The sequence below is a fragment of the Micropterus dolomieu genome, linkage group LG11 (assembly GCF_021292245.1).
Source record: "Micropterus dolomieu isolate WLL.071019.BEF.003 ecotype Adirondacks linkage group LG11, ASM2129224v1, whole genome shotgun sequence".
NCBI lineage: Eukaryota > Metazoa > Chordata > Actinopteri > Centrarchiformes > Centrarchidae > Micropterus > Micropterus dolomieu.
The window spans coordinates 1,755,689-1,772,604 of NC_060160.1; the positions used below are offsets into that span (position 1 = coordinate 1,755,689).

Below are 16,916 nucleotides of genomic sequence, written 5' to 3' on the forward strand. Positions count from 1 at the left end.
AATTGAAGGTATTCTGTTTGGATATTTATGGGAAATAAAACTGCAAATAGGAAATTAGACTCCATCTCATTGAATAAATAAAGTGGTAATATATCAGAAGTATATTGCTGTGGTGTTTAATTTGCATTTAACGAATGATTTGATAAGGGATTCTGTGTTTTTGTGTTACAGAAATTGTTTGCTATAGGGCATAAATAACTTAGCATAAGCATAATGTTGCATGACTTGCTGCAACATCAAACTGAACTAAGCTTGTAGCGAGCAGAACAGCAGATGCATGTAACGTACTGATGGGGAGGGCAGGAACAATGTTTAGCATACATAACCAATTAGGAACAGTTAGGAAAATGGGTAAATTCCCAGCAGCCGGCAGGAGCTTTTGAATGGCACTAAACTGTGAGGAAATGAGAGTTCCCTCAATGACTGTGAAACCAATTAAAAAAAAAAATAGATAATAACAGTTTACCAGATGCAGGCAAGCCAGTGAGCCACCAGTCCAAACACGCACACCAGCAGGACCAGAACAGCAGCACCGTATTCCAGGTAGTGGTCCAGTTTCCTGGCCACCCGGCCCAGACGCAGCAGGCGGACCACCTTCAGAGAGCTGAACAGGCTGCTGATGCCCTGAGGGGGAGGAACGAGGGAGATGAAGCGAGCTTTATTAGAGGCAAAAGCGGTTTCTGTGGGGTAAAAAGTGAATTAATTCCTTGGGCAACAACTGACTGTTTGATAAGCTGCCCTAGATCTGCACATGTGCCATGATAATGATGGCAGATATATCATTAAAATTCTGAGTCATTTCTGGAACAACTGGTTCTCGATTTCAGACTTTTGACACAACCCTGTAAAAAGGATCTCACTGTAAATATTGAGTACAAATTTATTTTATGGTTTTTTTACATGACATCTTGCGAAAAGACTGAGGCTAAACCTACAGGTCCGGGGGAAAAAAGTCAGCTTCTTCCCATTTAGAAAACAACCAGCATCAATCTTGTATTGCAGATGGTTAATTAGCCCCGGTATTACTGTGTAGTATTATGAGTATGAATGTAAAAGAAAATACTTTGTCATGGTACAGAATTCCTCCCACCGTCCAAAGACATGCGGACTAGGTTAATTGGTGACCCTAAATTGTCCTTAGGTGTGAGTGTGAGTGGTTGTTTGTCTCTGTGTGGCCCTGCGATGGACTGGCGGCCTGTCCAGGGTGTACCCCGCCTTTCGCCCGATGCCAGCTGGGATTGGCTCCGGCGCCCCTGTACGCAGGATAAGCGGTTGATGGATGGTATAGAATTCGAAGGAAAATGGAACTGCTTTACAGAAAGACAAATGACCGTAGAAAAATAAATGTTTTGGATAACTTTGTATCATGTTATTGTGCTGTCTCTTTGTTTTGACCTGCCGAGGGACTACTAATGTGGTACGGGGCATCAGATGGTGACATTTATGTTTTAGACTGTACATGGTCCCTTTTTAAATAAAAATAAATAAGTCAATGAGTTTGGTAAACATATCATTTTGGGGTAAAGTTGGCTGCATGGTTGTTTAGTCTAATTTTAGGGCTTTTTCTATAATAACCTGTAACCCCACAAAAAATGTACTTAGTTAATGCTATGCTAACTCTTTACCTCAGAAGTAGCTCTATAGTTATACTACTGTAGGTACTGTTAAGACCACTGACCTCAGTGTGCTGAGTTCCCTACAGGATTGCCTGACTGATTTTATAAAATTTAATAAATAAATAAAAAATTAATTCTAATAAAACAGAAATCCTTTTTATTTCTGTATGTATTGCAAAAACAAATACTGCCATCTATTGGTCACCTGTCAAAACAACTCAAACTAGTTGAAAGAAACCGTATCCTGTTTTATAGCAGTTTATTTTTTAAGCAACATAACCAGCTCATCCCTTGGCGTCAAATACAGACGCTTTGACAAAGCCTGACAAAGCGTCGTATTTGATGCTCAGGGTACCCTCCAGCATCTGGATGAGACACCTTGCGCTTTCAAGTAACTCCAATGTAATTAACAATGTTAAAGTTGTAAGTTACATGACGCTACATACGTGACTTACTGTGTGTCACGTGATGTACTTATTTCAACCCAAACCATGATCTTTTCCTGAACCTAACCAAGTTGTTGTGGTGCCTAAACCTAACCAAGCTGCGACCGTTTGACAACGTTAACTACATATTTAAAAGGCGTTTCAGACAGCTGAAGGGCAACTTGTCCATCAAACACAGTCGCATTGTCGCACTTACTGTCGGTACTGGACGCCCTGGGATGAGAACATGTTGAAATGTCTCTTAGCTTGTCCAGATTTTAGAGATGCACAAAACTGTGGTACACGCCTTGATTATCACAACAGCCTCTTCTCTGGACTTTGATTCGACTACCGAACCAAGAAGTATGATCACATCACACCTGTTTTAGCCTCTTTACGTTGGCTGCATGTTTGTTTTAGGATTGATTTTCTACCTTTTAATCCTTTATGAACCTTTGAGATCTTCGGGCATCTTCCTGTCTCTTCCTGAGTCCAAGCTGAAAACTAAAGTGGACAGAGTCTCCTCTAAAAATGCACTTTTATCTTTTATCTTGCCCCTCATGTATTATATCATTCACCGTGGTATTTCATTTAAATTTTCTTTCTGTAAGCAATTCAAACTTTTTTAAAGACATGATAGAGAGGCATTGTACAGAGTTGTGTAAGTGAGGAAATTAAAGTAGCGAGTAAAGGTGTACAGCGACAACAAGAGTGTGCTCAGCTTGTTTTCAGCCCACCCACAAATTTATAGTTACAGTGAAATGCTTTATTTTCATCGCTAAAAAAAACCCACTAGTAATATTTGATAAAAACAAATGAGTCACACTTACAGAGTAAGAAAGGTGTTAAGATGCTCTAATCCATAACAGAAGCTACTTCCCTGTCAGTGATTATTTTATCACAGCGAGGCTTCGTAATGTATTTATTTATTTGATGTACTAAATTCCTCATTACTGGTGAGGACTTTGGGACAAAATTAGAACTGGAACTATTGCATTCCACACCACACTTTTTTATAAATGACATTTTGTGCGTGTTGTGCAGGTTTAAGCTCGAGGGGAACCAGAAGAGGTTTCTGCTAAAACAGAGGAAAAAAACACGATTAAATTGTTCCCATAACTTTTTTCCAAAAACACCATCAACCTGTTAAAGCAATAACCCCACCTTCAGCGTACACCTTAAATAAAATTTAATTTCAATAATATTAGGATGTTGTTTAGAGTTTCCTGTCCCACAAATTGTCTTTAGATTTTAAATAGGCTTGATGTTCACACAAACATGCTTGCCAGTGTTGTATTTGTTTGGTGTGGCTGTTTCCTAAAGTCTACAACAACATATTACTAAACAGATGATGCAAACCATGATACAACACAACAGTAAATTGTCTACCTTAGGAGGTTTCTAGCAAAGTATCTATTCATTTAGCTCTCAGGTTGTATACGGCCAATTTGGGCAACGTAACAACAAAAGGCTCCCGATCCATTTTATCACAAAAAAAAAAAAAAAGACAACACGCCTCGCAGTGCAGCCTATTGCCACTTTCAAGTAAATTTGAATCCTGGAGCCCATTTTTGTTACTTTCAGTGTACAAACAACCACTTGTTGAACACAATCAAACTTTTGTCATGTCAGTTCTTATAGTGTAAGTTTGCATAATAAAATAAATTTTACACATTGTTTGACATCATCACATGTTTATATCTACGGGATATAAACGTGATGTTGTTAGGTCGATGTTGCAACAGTCAACTCTACGACAGTTTCTGTAAAATACTGTAATTCAACCGGATATATTTGACATCTTTAGACTGAACGTGTAAACATAAGTCACAGCATAAGTTTGTATTAATAGATGCACCAAAAGGTCAAACAAATACACTCATTCAAGTCACACAGTCTGCGGCCCCTGAGAATATTTTCAGTGGATCATTCTCCTGCCCCAGTAAAGCTGACCCATGTCCTCCAAAAAGGCCCGGCTCTTTATACCCCGTTCTATAACCCAAACTTCCCCAAACACAGGTGGCTGAGAAAGAGGATCAATATAAACAAAAAGTGATTCTTTTCAACAACAGCAGCCAGGACCCCGAGGCGTCGGCGCGCTCTGCACGATCTGTTTTAACGCAATTAACCAAAGCCGCGCGCTCGTCACAGCGGAGGCAGACACTGTACAACCTGAAGCTGAATATTTACCAACATTATAAAAAATTATATTCTCATTTTGGAACATAGAGAGAAAAATAGATGAAAGCCAGCAGGGTTATCTAATGATACAGGCTATGGTGTTATGTAATAAAAAGGGGGAGACTGCTGAGGCCGAGTCGAGCTGCTCTCTGCAGCTTCCCTCAAGCTCCTCAGCCTTCACCTCCATCCTGACGTTCATTTTCAGCCTCAGTGTCTCCAGCTTCAGCAGCAAACCAGCTCCATTCAGCCCTCGTTCCTTCTCTGACCTTATTTTAACCTCAGTAACAGACCTGAGCTTCTCTCTTTTGCTTCACACTGAGACATGATTTAACCCTGTAGTCTAAAAAGTCTGACAGTATCAGCTCTCATGATAGGCAGATTGATTTTAATGTAATATAGTTAGTTTTCTAACGATGTCCATACAGTGTTTTGCACTGTTCAGCATCGTTCTGCTCCATCTTACTTCTGGCATACTTGATCCAGTTGAGAGCTCACGTTCTACCCCCTCTTCTAGTTGGTTTCTGTAACTCACTGGGTTTTCTAATCAGTCTTTCTTAAGAGGTGAAATATATTCCCAGGGGATTTCCATCCATGAGATACATTCTACTGTACTGCACAGTTAAATTTGAATATATCTTAGATAAAATAATCATATTGTATTAAGTATTCAAACAGCTTAAAATGACAAAATGTTTCAATTTTCTGAATTTATAGGGGTAATGTAAACAGCATATTCCTTTTGGATATTCAGATTTACAGAATTTACAACCATCTACCAAACTGGTGCGTTTGAAAATACATTTTTGATATGAGTGTCAATTTGAATGAATATTGAGGATGTCTGGAACCAGCCATCAGCGCACCAAGAACCCAGACTCCTTTTTTCAGTCTTAGTAGTAAATAGTTCGGACATTTAAAACACAACATATATGAACATTTACTTCACACAGTCACAATATTGGTAGATAGAAAAATCTAAATCTACTATAAAGTCAACAAATGAACAACTGCTCCCTGGTTTCAAATGAGGTAGATTTGCTGTGTTTCAGCTGACGTTATTGGATCAAATGTTTAAGATTTGCCTGACGGGAATTCATTTAGCAACTACCAAGAACAATGAAGTAAGGAACTAAAGTTACTTTGAAACTGCCTGTACAAAAGGGTGCATTTAAAAATAGGCCAGTTACTGTACTGTTAAAGGTAAAGAAGCCACCCCTTAACCATTCAAGCAAAATAAAACCTAAATATCCTATCATATCAATCCTACACTATGTGGTGGCTCTTCACAAGAATTTTCCATCACTAATTCAATCTTGAACTGTATTTTTAGTCTGAGCCTCCCCTCCTGACAAAGTCAAAGTGTGAGCTGCCTCACATCCCAGTTTTAGTCCTGGTGCCAGCAATTCCAGCACCTGCAGTCACCCAAATGAAGCCAAAATGGTGTCAAAATATCTACAGTTTCTACAGATGGGTGCTCATCCTTAGATAACCTTCTTGTGATTTCTTACAATTGTAAAGAAATAATGTTACTTGCTCTTGAATAACATTTTTCTCTTTTATCCTGACCAGGCCTTGTTTTAAACTGCTGCACCTTCGCCTCAACTCACATTCCTGCTGCAGATTCTTATATTCCCAGCTCTCTGATGCCACAGACCCAGCCAGGCATCCTCAGCCCTCCCTGCCTCTCTCCAGCCACAGCTTCAAAGGCCTCCCCTGGGACTCTGACGGTTCCCAACTCATATGTAAATGCCTCTAAATTAAGTAGCCACAGGATAGAGCAACACAGATGAAAAGAGCATGAGTCAAGAGCGCGCAATGCATGTAAAATCGTGGCTCATAAGCACCTGTTTATCCAAACATAGCCTGGTGAAGTGAGACGGCGTATAGACGGAGATTACGTGTCCACCGGGAATCTCTTTTCACAGCACCGGCTCTTTCTCTCATTATTTTCAAAGCGGAGGACGCACTGTTGCATGTTCCTGACAGCACTGGGAGCTTAACGTGTTTTCGGCTCTCAATCCGGTGAGCATTAAAAATTGAAAATGTCTCAGCTTTCAGCAAAAGAGCGCCATGCTTCAATTGAGTTTTCAATTGCCACTCTACAACAACATGAGCCAAAAGCAGAACCTTTCCCAAAGCAGCAAAAGTACAGTTTAATCCTTTCAACATTTTAAAACACAAGTATAAATGTCAACCTGAATTTGTTTTAGAACCACAATATATTTGTTTTAATAGCTTTCAACAATGTTTTTCTCAGACATTATAAATTAGCTTCTGACTTAGGCACCAAATCAAATTAGCAAAAAGGCTGTAATATGTTGAATCAAATGAGCAGCAGAGGTATATTACATCTCCTGCACGAGGGTTTCCCTCATCTCTGTCTACTCAATACCCCAAACCATCTTTACATTCATATACATTTATCCTGATCCTTTCATTTCATGCTTTTATCCATCCATTAATCTCTCATTTAATACGCTTTTATTAAAGCAGACATTTGAACTTGTCGTAGCAGGAAAAGCACAGTTGCAACTAATAACATGCATAACATAACAATGGCTTTTCCATTCCAAGTGTCCCAGGAAGCCATGACAGAGAGAGAGCATGCATAATACCAGGGCCCTGAAACTTGCACACCTAAATGGAATTCATTCATGATTAATGTGATTAATAACACCTGCGATTTTCCCACCACGACATGTCAAAAGGTCTGTTGTGAAAAAGGTGTATTCCCACTGTTCTGCGCTGCATTCACACAACGTCAGCAAAATAGAAAGAATGATAAAATGCGACCTGTCCAACATAGTTACCAGCACTACTACAGCCCTGATAACACTGTTTTTGCAGTGGTGTTAGTGGTAATTCCATGCATTTGTCACAGCTAAGCAGCCATTTAGACATGGACTTGTTTACACTTCTGAAGTTTGTTCTGCAACATGAGTTTTCAAAGCCGCCAGAAGTTAAACACATCTCCTACTTCGTAAATACAACTAGGAGGCCATGCGAATAGCTTTCTCTCAATAGAAATGGCATTTACAGTATATAAGAAAATAATAATAATATGAAAATGAGACACTTTGAAATACCATTGCATACATTGAAACGCACTTGCAGCCAATTACACCAACTTAAGGATGCTATTTCTGATATGGCAGGCCTTTAGGAACGCTTCCAAACAAATTCAAGGTTGGTAGAGTTTAAAAAAAATAAATATCACAGCCTCTAATTTTGGTATCAAAACTCATATAGTTAGGAGAGAAGGAAACTTGAGAGAGAGAGAGAAGTGCTGGCACAGGAAGCAACAACTCAACAGCCCCAACAATCTTAAACGTAAAGAGCTGCTGAGACTTTGGTGATAGTTTGGCAACTTTGTTCAGCATAAAACAAAGCGATGTATTTTGTAAACTATGGTGAAAGTCTGTGCAAACACACACAGGAAATAAAACAAATAGTAGTAGTTAAAAGTGGTTTATCTCCTGATGTATAGTTATCCAACAGCACATGCAAATGTGATAACAATTCCAAACACCAGTAATTAGACCTATCCACAGGAAAGAACAGCAAAGTTTTCTGAGAAACAACACCATCCTTCTTGTCATCCCTCTACCACTCTGTCCTCCATCCATCCAGCAATCTTCCCTTGACATTTACATTTAAGTCATTTCGCAGACACCTTTGCACCCCCCCCCCCCCCCCCCCCCCCCCCCCCCCCCCCCCCCCCCCCCCCCCATTCCTCCACCTCTCCATGTTTGCATGCATGGTGTTAATATCCCAACCCCGACTGCAGGGCGCACAGCTTCCTCCCAGCTCTGTCAGCTTGGCTGGTCATGGTGGTGGCAACATGCACGCCACGCAGAAAGGTCAGCCTGGATTAGACCTTTCCGAGCTGGCGCGGCGCCGGCAGACGCACGCTGTGAGCTTCCATCGGCCTGCCGGGCTCCTTCGTGACAGCAGGTGGCTTCTGCACCCGTGGGGTGCTCCTCCCTGCCTGACTCCAACACAACCCCCCTCCACACACACTTTGACTCCTCCACAACACCTCTTCCACAACCTGAGGGAGCATCAGCACAACTCCTCACGAGAATGTTACATCATTTTTTTGCTGTTTTACAGCCATAGCCCAACTACTTCAGTTGTTTTGCTGATGTTACTGCTGACCTGTATGCGTCTTCATGTAGGTGTTGCAGTTCTTGAGATATGAAAATAAACTCCAATCTCCTAAATGTCTAGAGGAAGAAACATATTCTGCTTTTGTATATCTTGTAGGTGTTGTTCTTGTATTCTGTATTGGTTAGGTTAACATATTATTCATCATCTTAGCTGCTGAGATCTGGAGATGTGCCAACATCACTAAATTGGACTCAAACAGGGGGAAAAAGTATAAGCAGTCCGACCAACAACCAACAGACGGGTTGTAAACAAACCCCACTGCCAAAAATTACACTAAACAGAACGTCGCTACAGTCTCATAAACGTGCGTGCTATAAGGGGCAGTTAAGTTACTTTAGTCCGCCTTAACGTTGCTAGATGAGCATTGTAGTTACTGCAGGGCTATGTGTTGTGTTCTCTGTCACAGATCAGGAAGAAGTCCCTGTTCATGCAACGTTACTCTGGCGTCCTCCTGCATTCTTCATAGCAGAGGTGGGTGAAACTGGAGCGTATCAATGTTCCCAGGGTCCTAACAGGAATAGGAATGACCCTGTGTGAAATGCTAGGCAGGAGTGGAGAGAGGAAAATACTGGGAGAATCACCCATCCTACTTTTGATTTCAAGGGATAAGATCAAAAGCTCATTTCAATCGATTTTTCATTCAGAATCAAAATCGTGACACACCTATAATATAAATATGACCCCATTGTCGACATCTGAGGATGACTGTTTAATCACTTCAGAGGTATGAATTTGTGGTGTTTAATGAATGCTTGTTTGCTGAAAATTATCAGCCTGAGAGAGAAAATGGTAAACTGGGAGCTTAAGGATTATTCTTTCTAATTTTCTAGTGTATATGTAAACAAAATACCAGTTTCATATGATCAAATCCACTTCTTTGGAGTGAACACGTCTAAATGTCAGTTATGACAGCAAACTGTCACTTGTACCATAGTTGTGCAACTGGAAGTGTACAATAGGATGAAGTTAAGATCTAACTGATGTTTACACCAGTTCTATTGAAACATTTTAGCATTCGCCTCTTTTCCAAATAAGTCGCTGATAAATAAATGCTTAAACCGTGGACTTCAAAACCTGTCTGACAAAGTGTTGAAACAATGAGTTCATGTTGATTAAACTGCAAATGTATTCAGATGTACATTTTTGTTTCATGTGTGTATTTAACACCCGGACCGAACACATCAGATAAAAGTGAGCTGCACATATAACACAAATAATGAAACTTTACTTAATTTGATTAATTAACATGATTGATTAATTGTTTAAGTTAAAATGTCAAACATTTGCTTTTCCCATCCTTTCACTGAGCGGATTTGCAGGTCTCTTCTGTTTTAAAGCATTGCAAGGTGAATATCTTTAGGTTTTTAAGCAGTTCAACAGCCAGAAAAACAAGCAATTTCAAGATGCCACCTTATGACACTTTATAAACTAAATTATTAATGAGTTAATCAAAGAGATAATCACCAGATTAAATGCTAAATAAAATTATTGTTAGTTGCATTCCTAGTAGATATGAATATGTATGCGCACGTGTTGGCAGCCCCTGCATGTCACCAGCTTGAAACCTGCATTAAAATACAACTAAAAATACTTCCTGCCTGCTTCAGCCATCAGAGGCAGAAACAGGGGAATTCAGTCTGCAATGAGCCTATAATCATCTCGGCTATTTTCTTTCATGCTGCACCTTTACCTGCCCACACACTGTCCTCAGTCAACATCCATCTATTCTTCCAACCTGATAATACGGGAAAGCAGCAAAAGAAACATCAATTCAGCAAAGAGCGGAAGAGAGACTGTGTCCTCTGTAGTGGCTGGAAATTTACGTGCCATTGATTTCCTCTCAGCCTGTCTCCCCCGCTCGCTGCTGTCTGCTGTTTAAAAGACAGCAACAGTGGGATCTCATCGAATCCATCAGCGACCGGCAGTGAGATGCCAGAGGACAAGAGACACCTGAACCAAGACGCCGTGCCGCGCCGCAGCAGACACCTACTGCAGGATCCACAATACAATACACCATTCAGCCTGATAGAGGACACAGCAGCAGGAGAGCGAGCCCAAACACACAAAACCATGCCGAGGAGGTTTAACACTGACTGTTAAACAGAGATATTTGAGCTCAATATTGGCCTTGAATTAAATAGATGGATTTCTAAACATTTATATTCTTCGCACACTTGTTTATTCACTCAATAATGTTTTCTGTAACTTCAAAGAAGTAATGTTTCCCCAGAGGGCCATTACGCCTTCTTGGCCTGTTAGATACTGTTCCAGGTTGTAATTTACCCGTACTTAACATTATATCAGGGTCATGGGAAACACTTGTTTCTGACTGGCTGGAAGTTGTTAAAAAGTCACTAGTCTGCGTATCTGTGAACGTTCTCAGTCATCCAGGTCATAGTTATGCAAGAAAGGTTAAAAACAAGTTGTTTTTTTGTGAATAAAGTTCAAGGACTGACACTGGACCCAGATGAAACCATGGTGTGCTATGATGAGGCTTCCTTGTTCACACGCATCCCCACCATGGAGGCAGTAGAAACCGAAAGGAATCGACTGCTAAAAGACAACAACACCCTGAACAACAGAACCAATCTCAGCCCTGACCAGATCTGTAAACAATCACTGACTTAGGTTTAGGTACACACCCCTGTAATGGTTGGGATAAGGATAAGGAGCTTTGGGTGGCCATCAACGCGTTTAACACTAACGGAGCTAGCAAGCTAGCTAAGGCGTCTCATACAGACGTGCCCGTGGCGTTTAAACAGACGAATAACAACATTTTGCCAGCCTTTCTGAAAGCGTTGGATTTGATGCCCTGAGATGAGAATGGGCCAACACCTGTATCCCCTATTGTGGCCAAAATCTACTGGGAAGAAGTGGAGAGCAAAGCCCTGAAGTCCTTCAGAGGAACAGCACCAGGCCACCGGTACAGACGTGGGCGACACATGGGTCAAAATTTAAATTCCAGAAGTGCAAGCCTTCATGGAACACATCAGCTTCGTGGACAGTAACATCAAGTTCACATGAGAGGATGTCCACGACAACAGTTTGGCCTTCCTGGACTTTGGCGAACACATTGAAGAGGACAGGAGCCTGCAAATTGGAGTATACAGGAAACCCACATACACAGACCAATACCTACTTTTCGATTCCCACCACCCACTGGAGCACAAGCTAGGGGTCATCAGAACCCTGCACCACCACGCCGATAACATACCGACAAGTGCCCGAGCCCGAGAGAAGGAGCATAAACACCTGAAGGAGGCACTCAAATGCATTCTGAATATCCAAACTGGACCTTTGTGAAAACAGCCACAAGATCCAGTAAGAGCACCAACAATACAGGGGATTATGAGAAGAAGAGTAAACAAACACAACATCCCTGTGTTTTTTAAGCCCAATAAAACACTAACACAGATACTGGTCCACCGGAAAGGCCGCGCACCCAAACACAAGAATAGCAATCCAGTGTATGTTGTCCAGCGCAGTAAAGAAGGGCGCTACCTGTATACTGGGGAAACAAAACAACCTTGGATAACTCGTCTGTGTAGTTATGAGTTTTAGTTAGTTGTTTTGGTCTAGATGCTGTTCAGGACAAGAATAAAATGCTGAGGGAGGTGTGGAAAAAATTCTTTTTGGCATGAAAAATGAATAGATGTTGACAATTGAGCGTCTGGCAGCTTAAATACTGGTGTTATTATTATTACTGGCTTTCAAAAACTCATGTGATTAAGCCCCCCTACTTGGCAGGCACACATAAAAACACAATAATGGATGCCTGTGCACAAACGCATGCCCGCAGCATGTGTTCACAAGCATGTGCAAGCTGATCCACAAAAGTGCGTTTTACAAACACAAACACACTCATGAAACGAAGATATAATTTCTTCTTTTTTAATTTTACATTCAATAGATTGGTCCTTCATCTCAGGCCGAGGTCTAATTAATTCAGCAGGAAATCAAGCGGAAAATCACCTCGCCATATTGATATAACTACTCGATATCTGATGGGTGTAAACAGCCTTGAAAAATTCTCAGATCAGACTTGATCCCTAATAGAACAACCCCCACAAGTCATAAATCAATCTAAAATATCTCATTCCCAGAGGCCGATACATTCAACCGTATTCCTCAAACTAATAGACACCAAAATTGCTCAAGATCAATGTGCTCAATGTGAAAGCTTGGGTGAAAAAGCTGTGACATTATATTTCTCTGCCACCGTCAGAATCTGTTGAAAGTCCTCTTTCTGAAGCCAAACAGCTGATTAGTTGTTCCCTCTCCAAGACTGGGAGAACATGCTCACTATCAGCTTTTGTTCGTGTACTTGATTAAATTCGCTTCAGTCACAATGGAAAATCGTAACCGCAATCCCATCATCATTTATACTTGGTCCTAATTCAATTCTATATCCTGGCAGATTTAAATACACCCACATGACCAAACAATCATGCGGGTGTTGGCTTTTAAAGGATTTCAATAATGAATTTCAAGCCTACTGAAAGACTACTGCAAAGGGAGAATTTACAATTACTCTCAACTTTCACAAGCGAACTGCCTTCCGTTATCTCAGCCAGGATAAAAATAGCACACTTAACAGTTATTCATCAATAAGCTTTATGAGCTCATTAACTAAAAGTCGCACCTGCTTTTGTGTCACATACCCAAGCAAGACAAACTAGAGTCTGTGTTTGGCACGATCTATAGCGTTCCTGCAGCTCCCGCCAAAACACTATTTAGTTGTCTCCAAAAACATTGTGCTGCTACATCTCTACCACAAAAGTCTCTTCTCCATTTCTTCAACAGAAACACTGTCTGAAACAGCCAAATCAATCAAAAGCTTTCCTCTTTTATCTGTCCTTTCAACCAAACAACAAACTAAATCTCAAACCTCAAAAACATCCTCCCAGAAGCAAACCTCATTCTTATGAGAAGAGATTTTGCAAGATTGAGAAGAAGATACTTGTCTCAATAACATCCATTTCCACAAGTAATCTGTTATCTGGATATTTTATCTGTCCTTGCACCTTTGCATTAGCAGTTGGTATTAATCAGCATCCTCGTTCTTTCAATTCTGGCAAAAAATTTTCTTAAACAATGTGGCTCACCCTGCAGATTCCATGTACAGCGGTCTGAAAATCTGCATGCATTTATACCTGCATTTAATGAATTCTGAATAAGATATCAAATAAATACACACGTTAATACCAGGTGTGAGACTCTGCTGAGCCCAGCAGCTGGAAACTAGACCAATCAGAAAGCTGCAGCAAACGGCTGAGATAATGACATAATGACATGATGATTTACCACCTTTTGCGACTACTTACTTTACAGTGGTCTAGGCACAGTAGATTTAACATGAAGCTTAAATCTGCTACGCTGTGACCCATTTCTTGTTATAGATTCATTCAGAAGCTTTGATTGTCCATATAAATTGATAAAATGATTTCCAGAACCGTCACCATATCAGGTTTAGGAGGAGATCCTGCAATGTCTCAGACACCATCCGTAAGCTTTGCCAGAAAACAATGTTTAAAGTAAAATTAGTGTGAGTATGAGACAGAAAAAAGGTTTTACAGGCCTGAGATCTGACAATAACGGTCATGTTCTGCTCTGTCAACTTCATGCAGCTGTATACACTTACACTCATGGCAGATATTTTAATTTGTCATAGCAGGAAAACCACAGGTGTAACTACTAACAATGATAACACAGCAATTACATTTTTGAGTAAAATGTCATCACTATGGAGAGTAGCGGTGGGGAATATGGCTTGATTGGATATGATTTATTTCAGGCAGTATCATAATTCCCGATCTTATCACGATTCATATTCCTGTTGGTTTTTAAGACTATTTTGCAAGTTATTGGTTTAAAAGAGAAAAATAACACTACTTTAATAATCATATGTAACGTTAGCTTACTGATTTATTCAAACAACAAAGAACTGATTCATTTTGTTCTTATTAGATTTGAAAGATTTAATATAAATTGTGATTTGATTTTCCCATGAATGTGCTGTTTGCTTATATTCATGTTTAAAAACACAAAGACAGGGAGGGACTTGTTGCAGATTAGATTGGCGTTTACAGAAGCCAATAGCGCTGAATGTGCGTTACGACCGTCATGCAGATTCTGTGCGGACCCTGCACCCGGACCGGGACCCAACACAGCCTCCGAGACCAACAGAGTTTGACCAGTTTGACCCACAGGGACAAGAGGACCGAGGTGGTTTTCTTGCTGGGTTTGGCTCATGGCAACCCGAGGCTGACTCAGCTTATAGTAATAGGACAGCTAGCAGTACGGCTAACAAAGCTAACTAGCCACAGATACAGACAGATACGGTCAGCGGTTTAGCAAAAATTAAATGAATCTGTCCATCAACAAACTCTGTAAATCACCTCACCCTGAAAACCTCCAGTGCTTGAGTAGAGGTTTAACCACAGGTGTAATGTTAATCACAATAAACTCTCCAGGTGCTCCAAGCTCCTAAGTCAGCTATGACCACTACGCTAACTGTGCTAATTAGATAATGGCAGCTAGTAACACTTTCTGTTCATCAGCAAACTCTATAAATCACAGAGAGTTGAGGTAGAGTAGCCAGGAGACACGGGGAACTTTAAGGTTAATTTTATGAGACCCAACAGTTACAGTGTCGCCTTTGTACGCAGGCAGCTTGACAGAGCAGCTGTCAACTGCGTGAATGAGCCACAGAACTAAAACTGATAGATTGTACACTGTAGCGCGATACTATCTCTCTGAAAAGGCAGATTGTGGAGACAATTTAATCGTCCACGATCTAATATCGTAATATCGCACACCCCTATTGGAGAGCAATTATAGATTGTAAAGATGAAAGTTGAAAAAAAAGTAGCAATTGCCCATAAAAACATTTTCACCTCCATGCACACCCGCCTTCCAACCGCACCCAACCTAGGAAGCCATCCAAAAAGGATAACCATACCTCATCCACGTTCTCAAAGGCGTTGATGATGTCATATGGCAGGCAGGAAAGCAGGTCGATGACAAACCAGGTCTTCAGGTAGTTCATGCGGATGAGCTTGGGGTCAGAGATGACCTCTCCGCCCGGCCCAACAAAGGTGGTATGAAAGTTGAGGACGATGTCCACCAGGAAGATGACGTCTACCACGCTGTCCAGCACCAGCCAGACAATGTTGTTCTGCTTGGTCTTGAAGGAGACGTTGTAGGGCACCATGATGGCCGTGTAAAAGGTGAGGATGAGGATGACCCAGTCCCATGTGGTCTTGAAGGTGCAGTAGTGAAGAATAATGTGTGGAGGCGTCTTGGGAGCCTCCTGCTTGTACTGCGGGAGAATGTCCGAGTTTAGCTGCAAAACCTGGAGATGTAACAGAGCAAGAAACGTTTATTCAACAAATCAACAGCACTCCTTAAATAATACACATTAACACTATTAAATGAAAAACATGCAAATCAAGAAATGCACAGATATCTTCAGCTGCAAAGTGATTGTACAAATCAGTGTCGTGAGGACTCTAAAGCTGCCCAACAACCTGCCGCCAAGTCCGTACCATCATTAGCACCGAAGCAGGAAACGTTTAGGTAATTTTTTACCAATTTCACGGTCCATACTTTAACAAACTCCTCCTAGAGAAGTAATCGGATCGACTTCAAATTTTTACAGAGCAACCTATAGGCATTAGAAAAGAAGTGGTACTATCTGTAAGGTTTCAATGAAGGGCGTGTCCATCATTGTGCATATATGGAAAGCCCGAGACAGAGAGCCGCAGTAAAGATCCCTCTGGTAAAGAAAAGAATTACATGATTAATCAGATCCACCCTGAAAGGCGGAGCTAGGGTGGCAGCAGGCTATAGCAGCTTACAGAAAGCACATTATATGGAATTTGCCAATGAATGCAAAGAGAAGAATCAGCTGAGATGTCACATTGGTGGACAGTGGGAATCAAACCTGGGTCTCCCACACCCAAGGCATGTGTCTTATCCAACGCTCCATCGCCACCCCTGTGTATACTGTATGTATCTAATCTCACAATGCATGTAATTGCATCATAATCAAAATGCATCATAACTGACGCTTTCAGACAGCGTGACAGAGCGTAATTATTGGACACCAAAGGTACCCTTCAGCGTCCGTATGAAACGCCACACAAAGGAGGCTAACAGCTTAGCCAGTCGACATGCATAAAGTCAGTGACTTAGGTTTAGGTACTAACATTTCCAGGGACGTGCACAGGAATTTTGAAGGGCAGTTGCTCTGACCTGAAAAAAGCCCCCCCCCCCCCAAAAAAAAACAAACAAAAAAACATGGGCTATATGAATGACTGAGAAAAAAACATTTTTTTATTAAAAAATATACAAAAAGTAAAAACACTTAAATACAGCACTCAATAACCTAAACTACTATTAATAACAAAACAGAAAAACATGACTCGAGTCATGAAAAAAGAGTTCCTTATATTATTGTTTATTGTTTTTTTTAATCATTATTATTTTTTATTTTTTTTCCTTTTTTTTTTTATTTGAAAAT

The 16,916-nt window shown here is 40.7% G+C and overlaps 1 protein-coding gene across 1 annotated transcript in view; it reads right to left on the reverse strand.

Annotated features, from left to right (window-relative positions):
• The window catches only part of kcnh5b (potassium voltage-gated channel, subfamily H (eag-related), member 5b), a 1,142,829-nt gene that overhangs the window by 130,841 nt on the left and 995,072 nt on the right, over positions 1 to 16,916 (reverse strand). Inside the window, exons 6-7 of the mRNA XM_046063266.1 lie at positions 15,354 to 15,746; positions 467 to 624 (exon numbers count right to left, since the gene is read on the reverse strand). Coding sequence (XP_045919222.1) covers positions 467 to 624; positions 15,354 to 15,746 — 551 coding nt within the window. The remainder of the gene's footprint in view (positions 1 to 466; positions 625 to 15,353; positions 15,747 to 16,916) is intronic.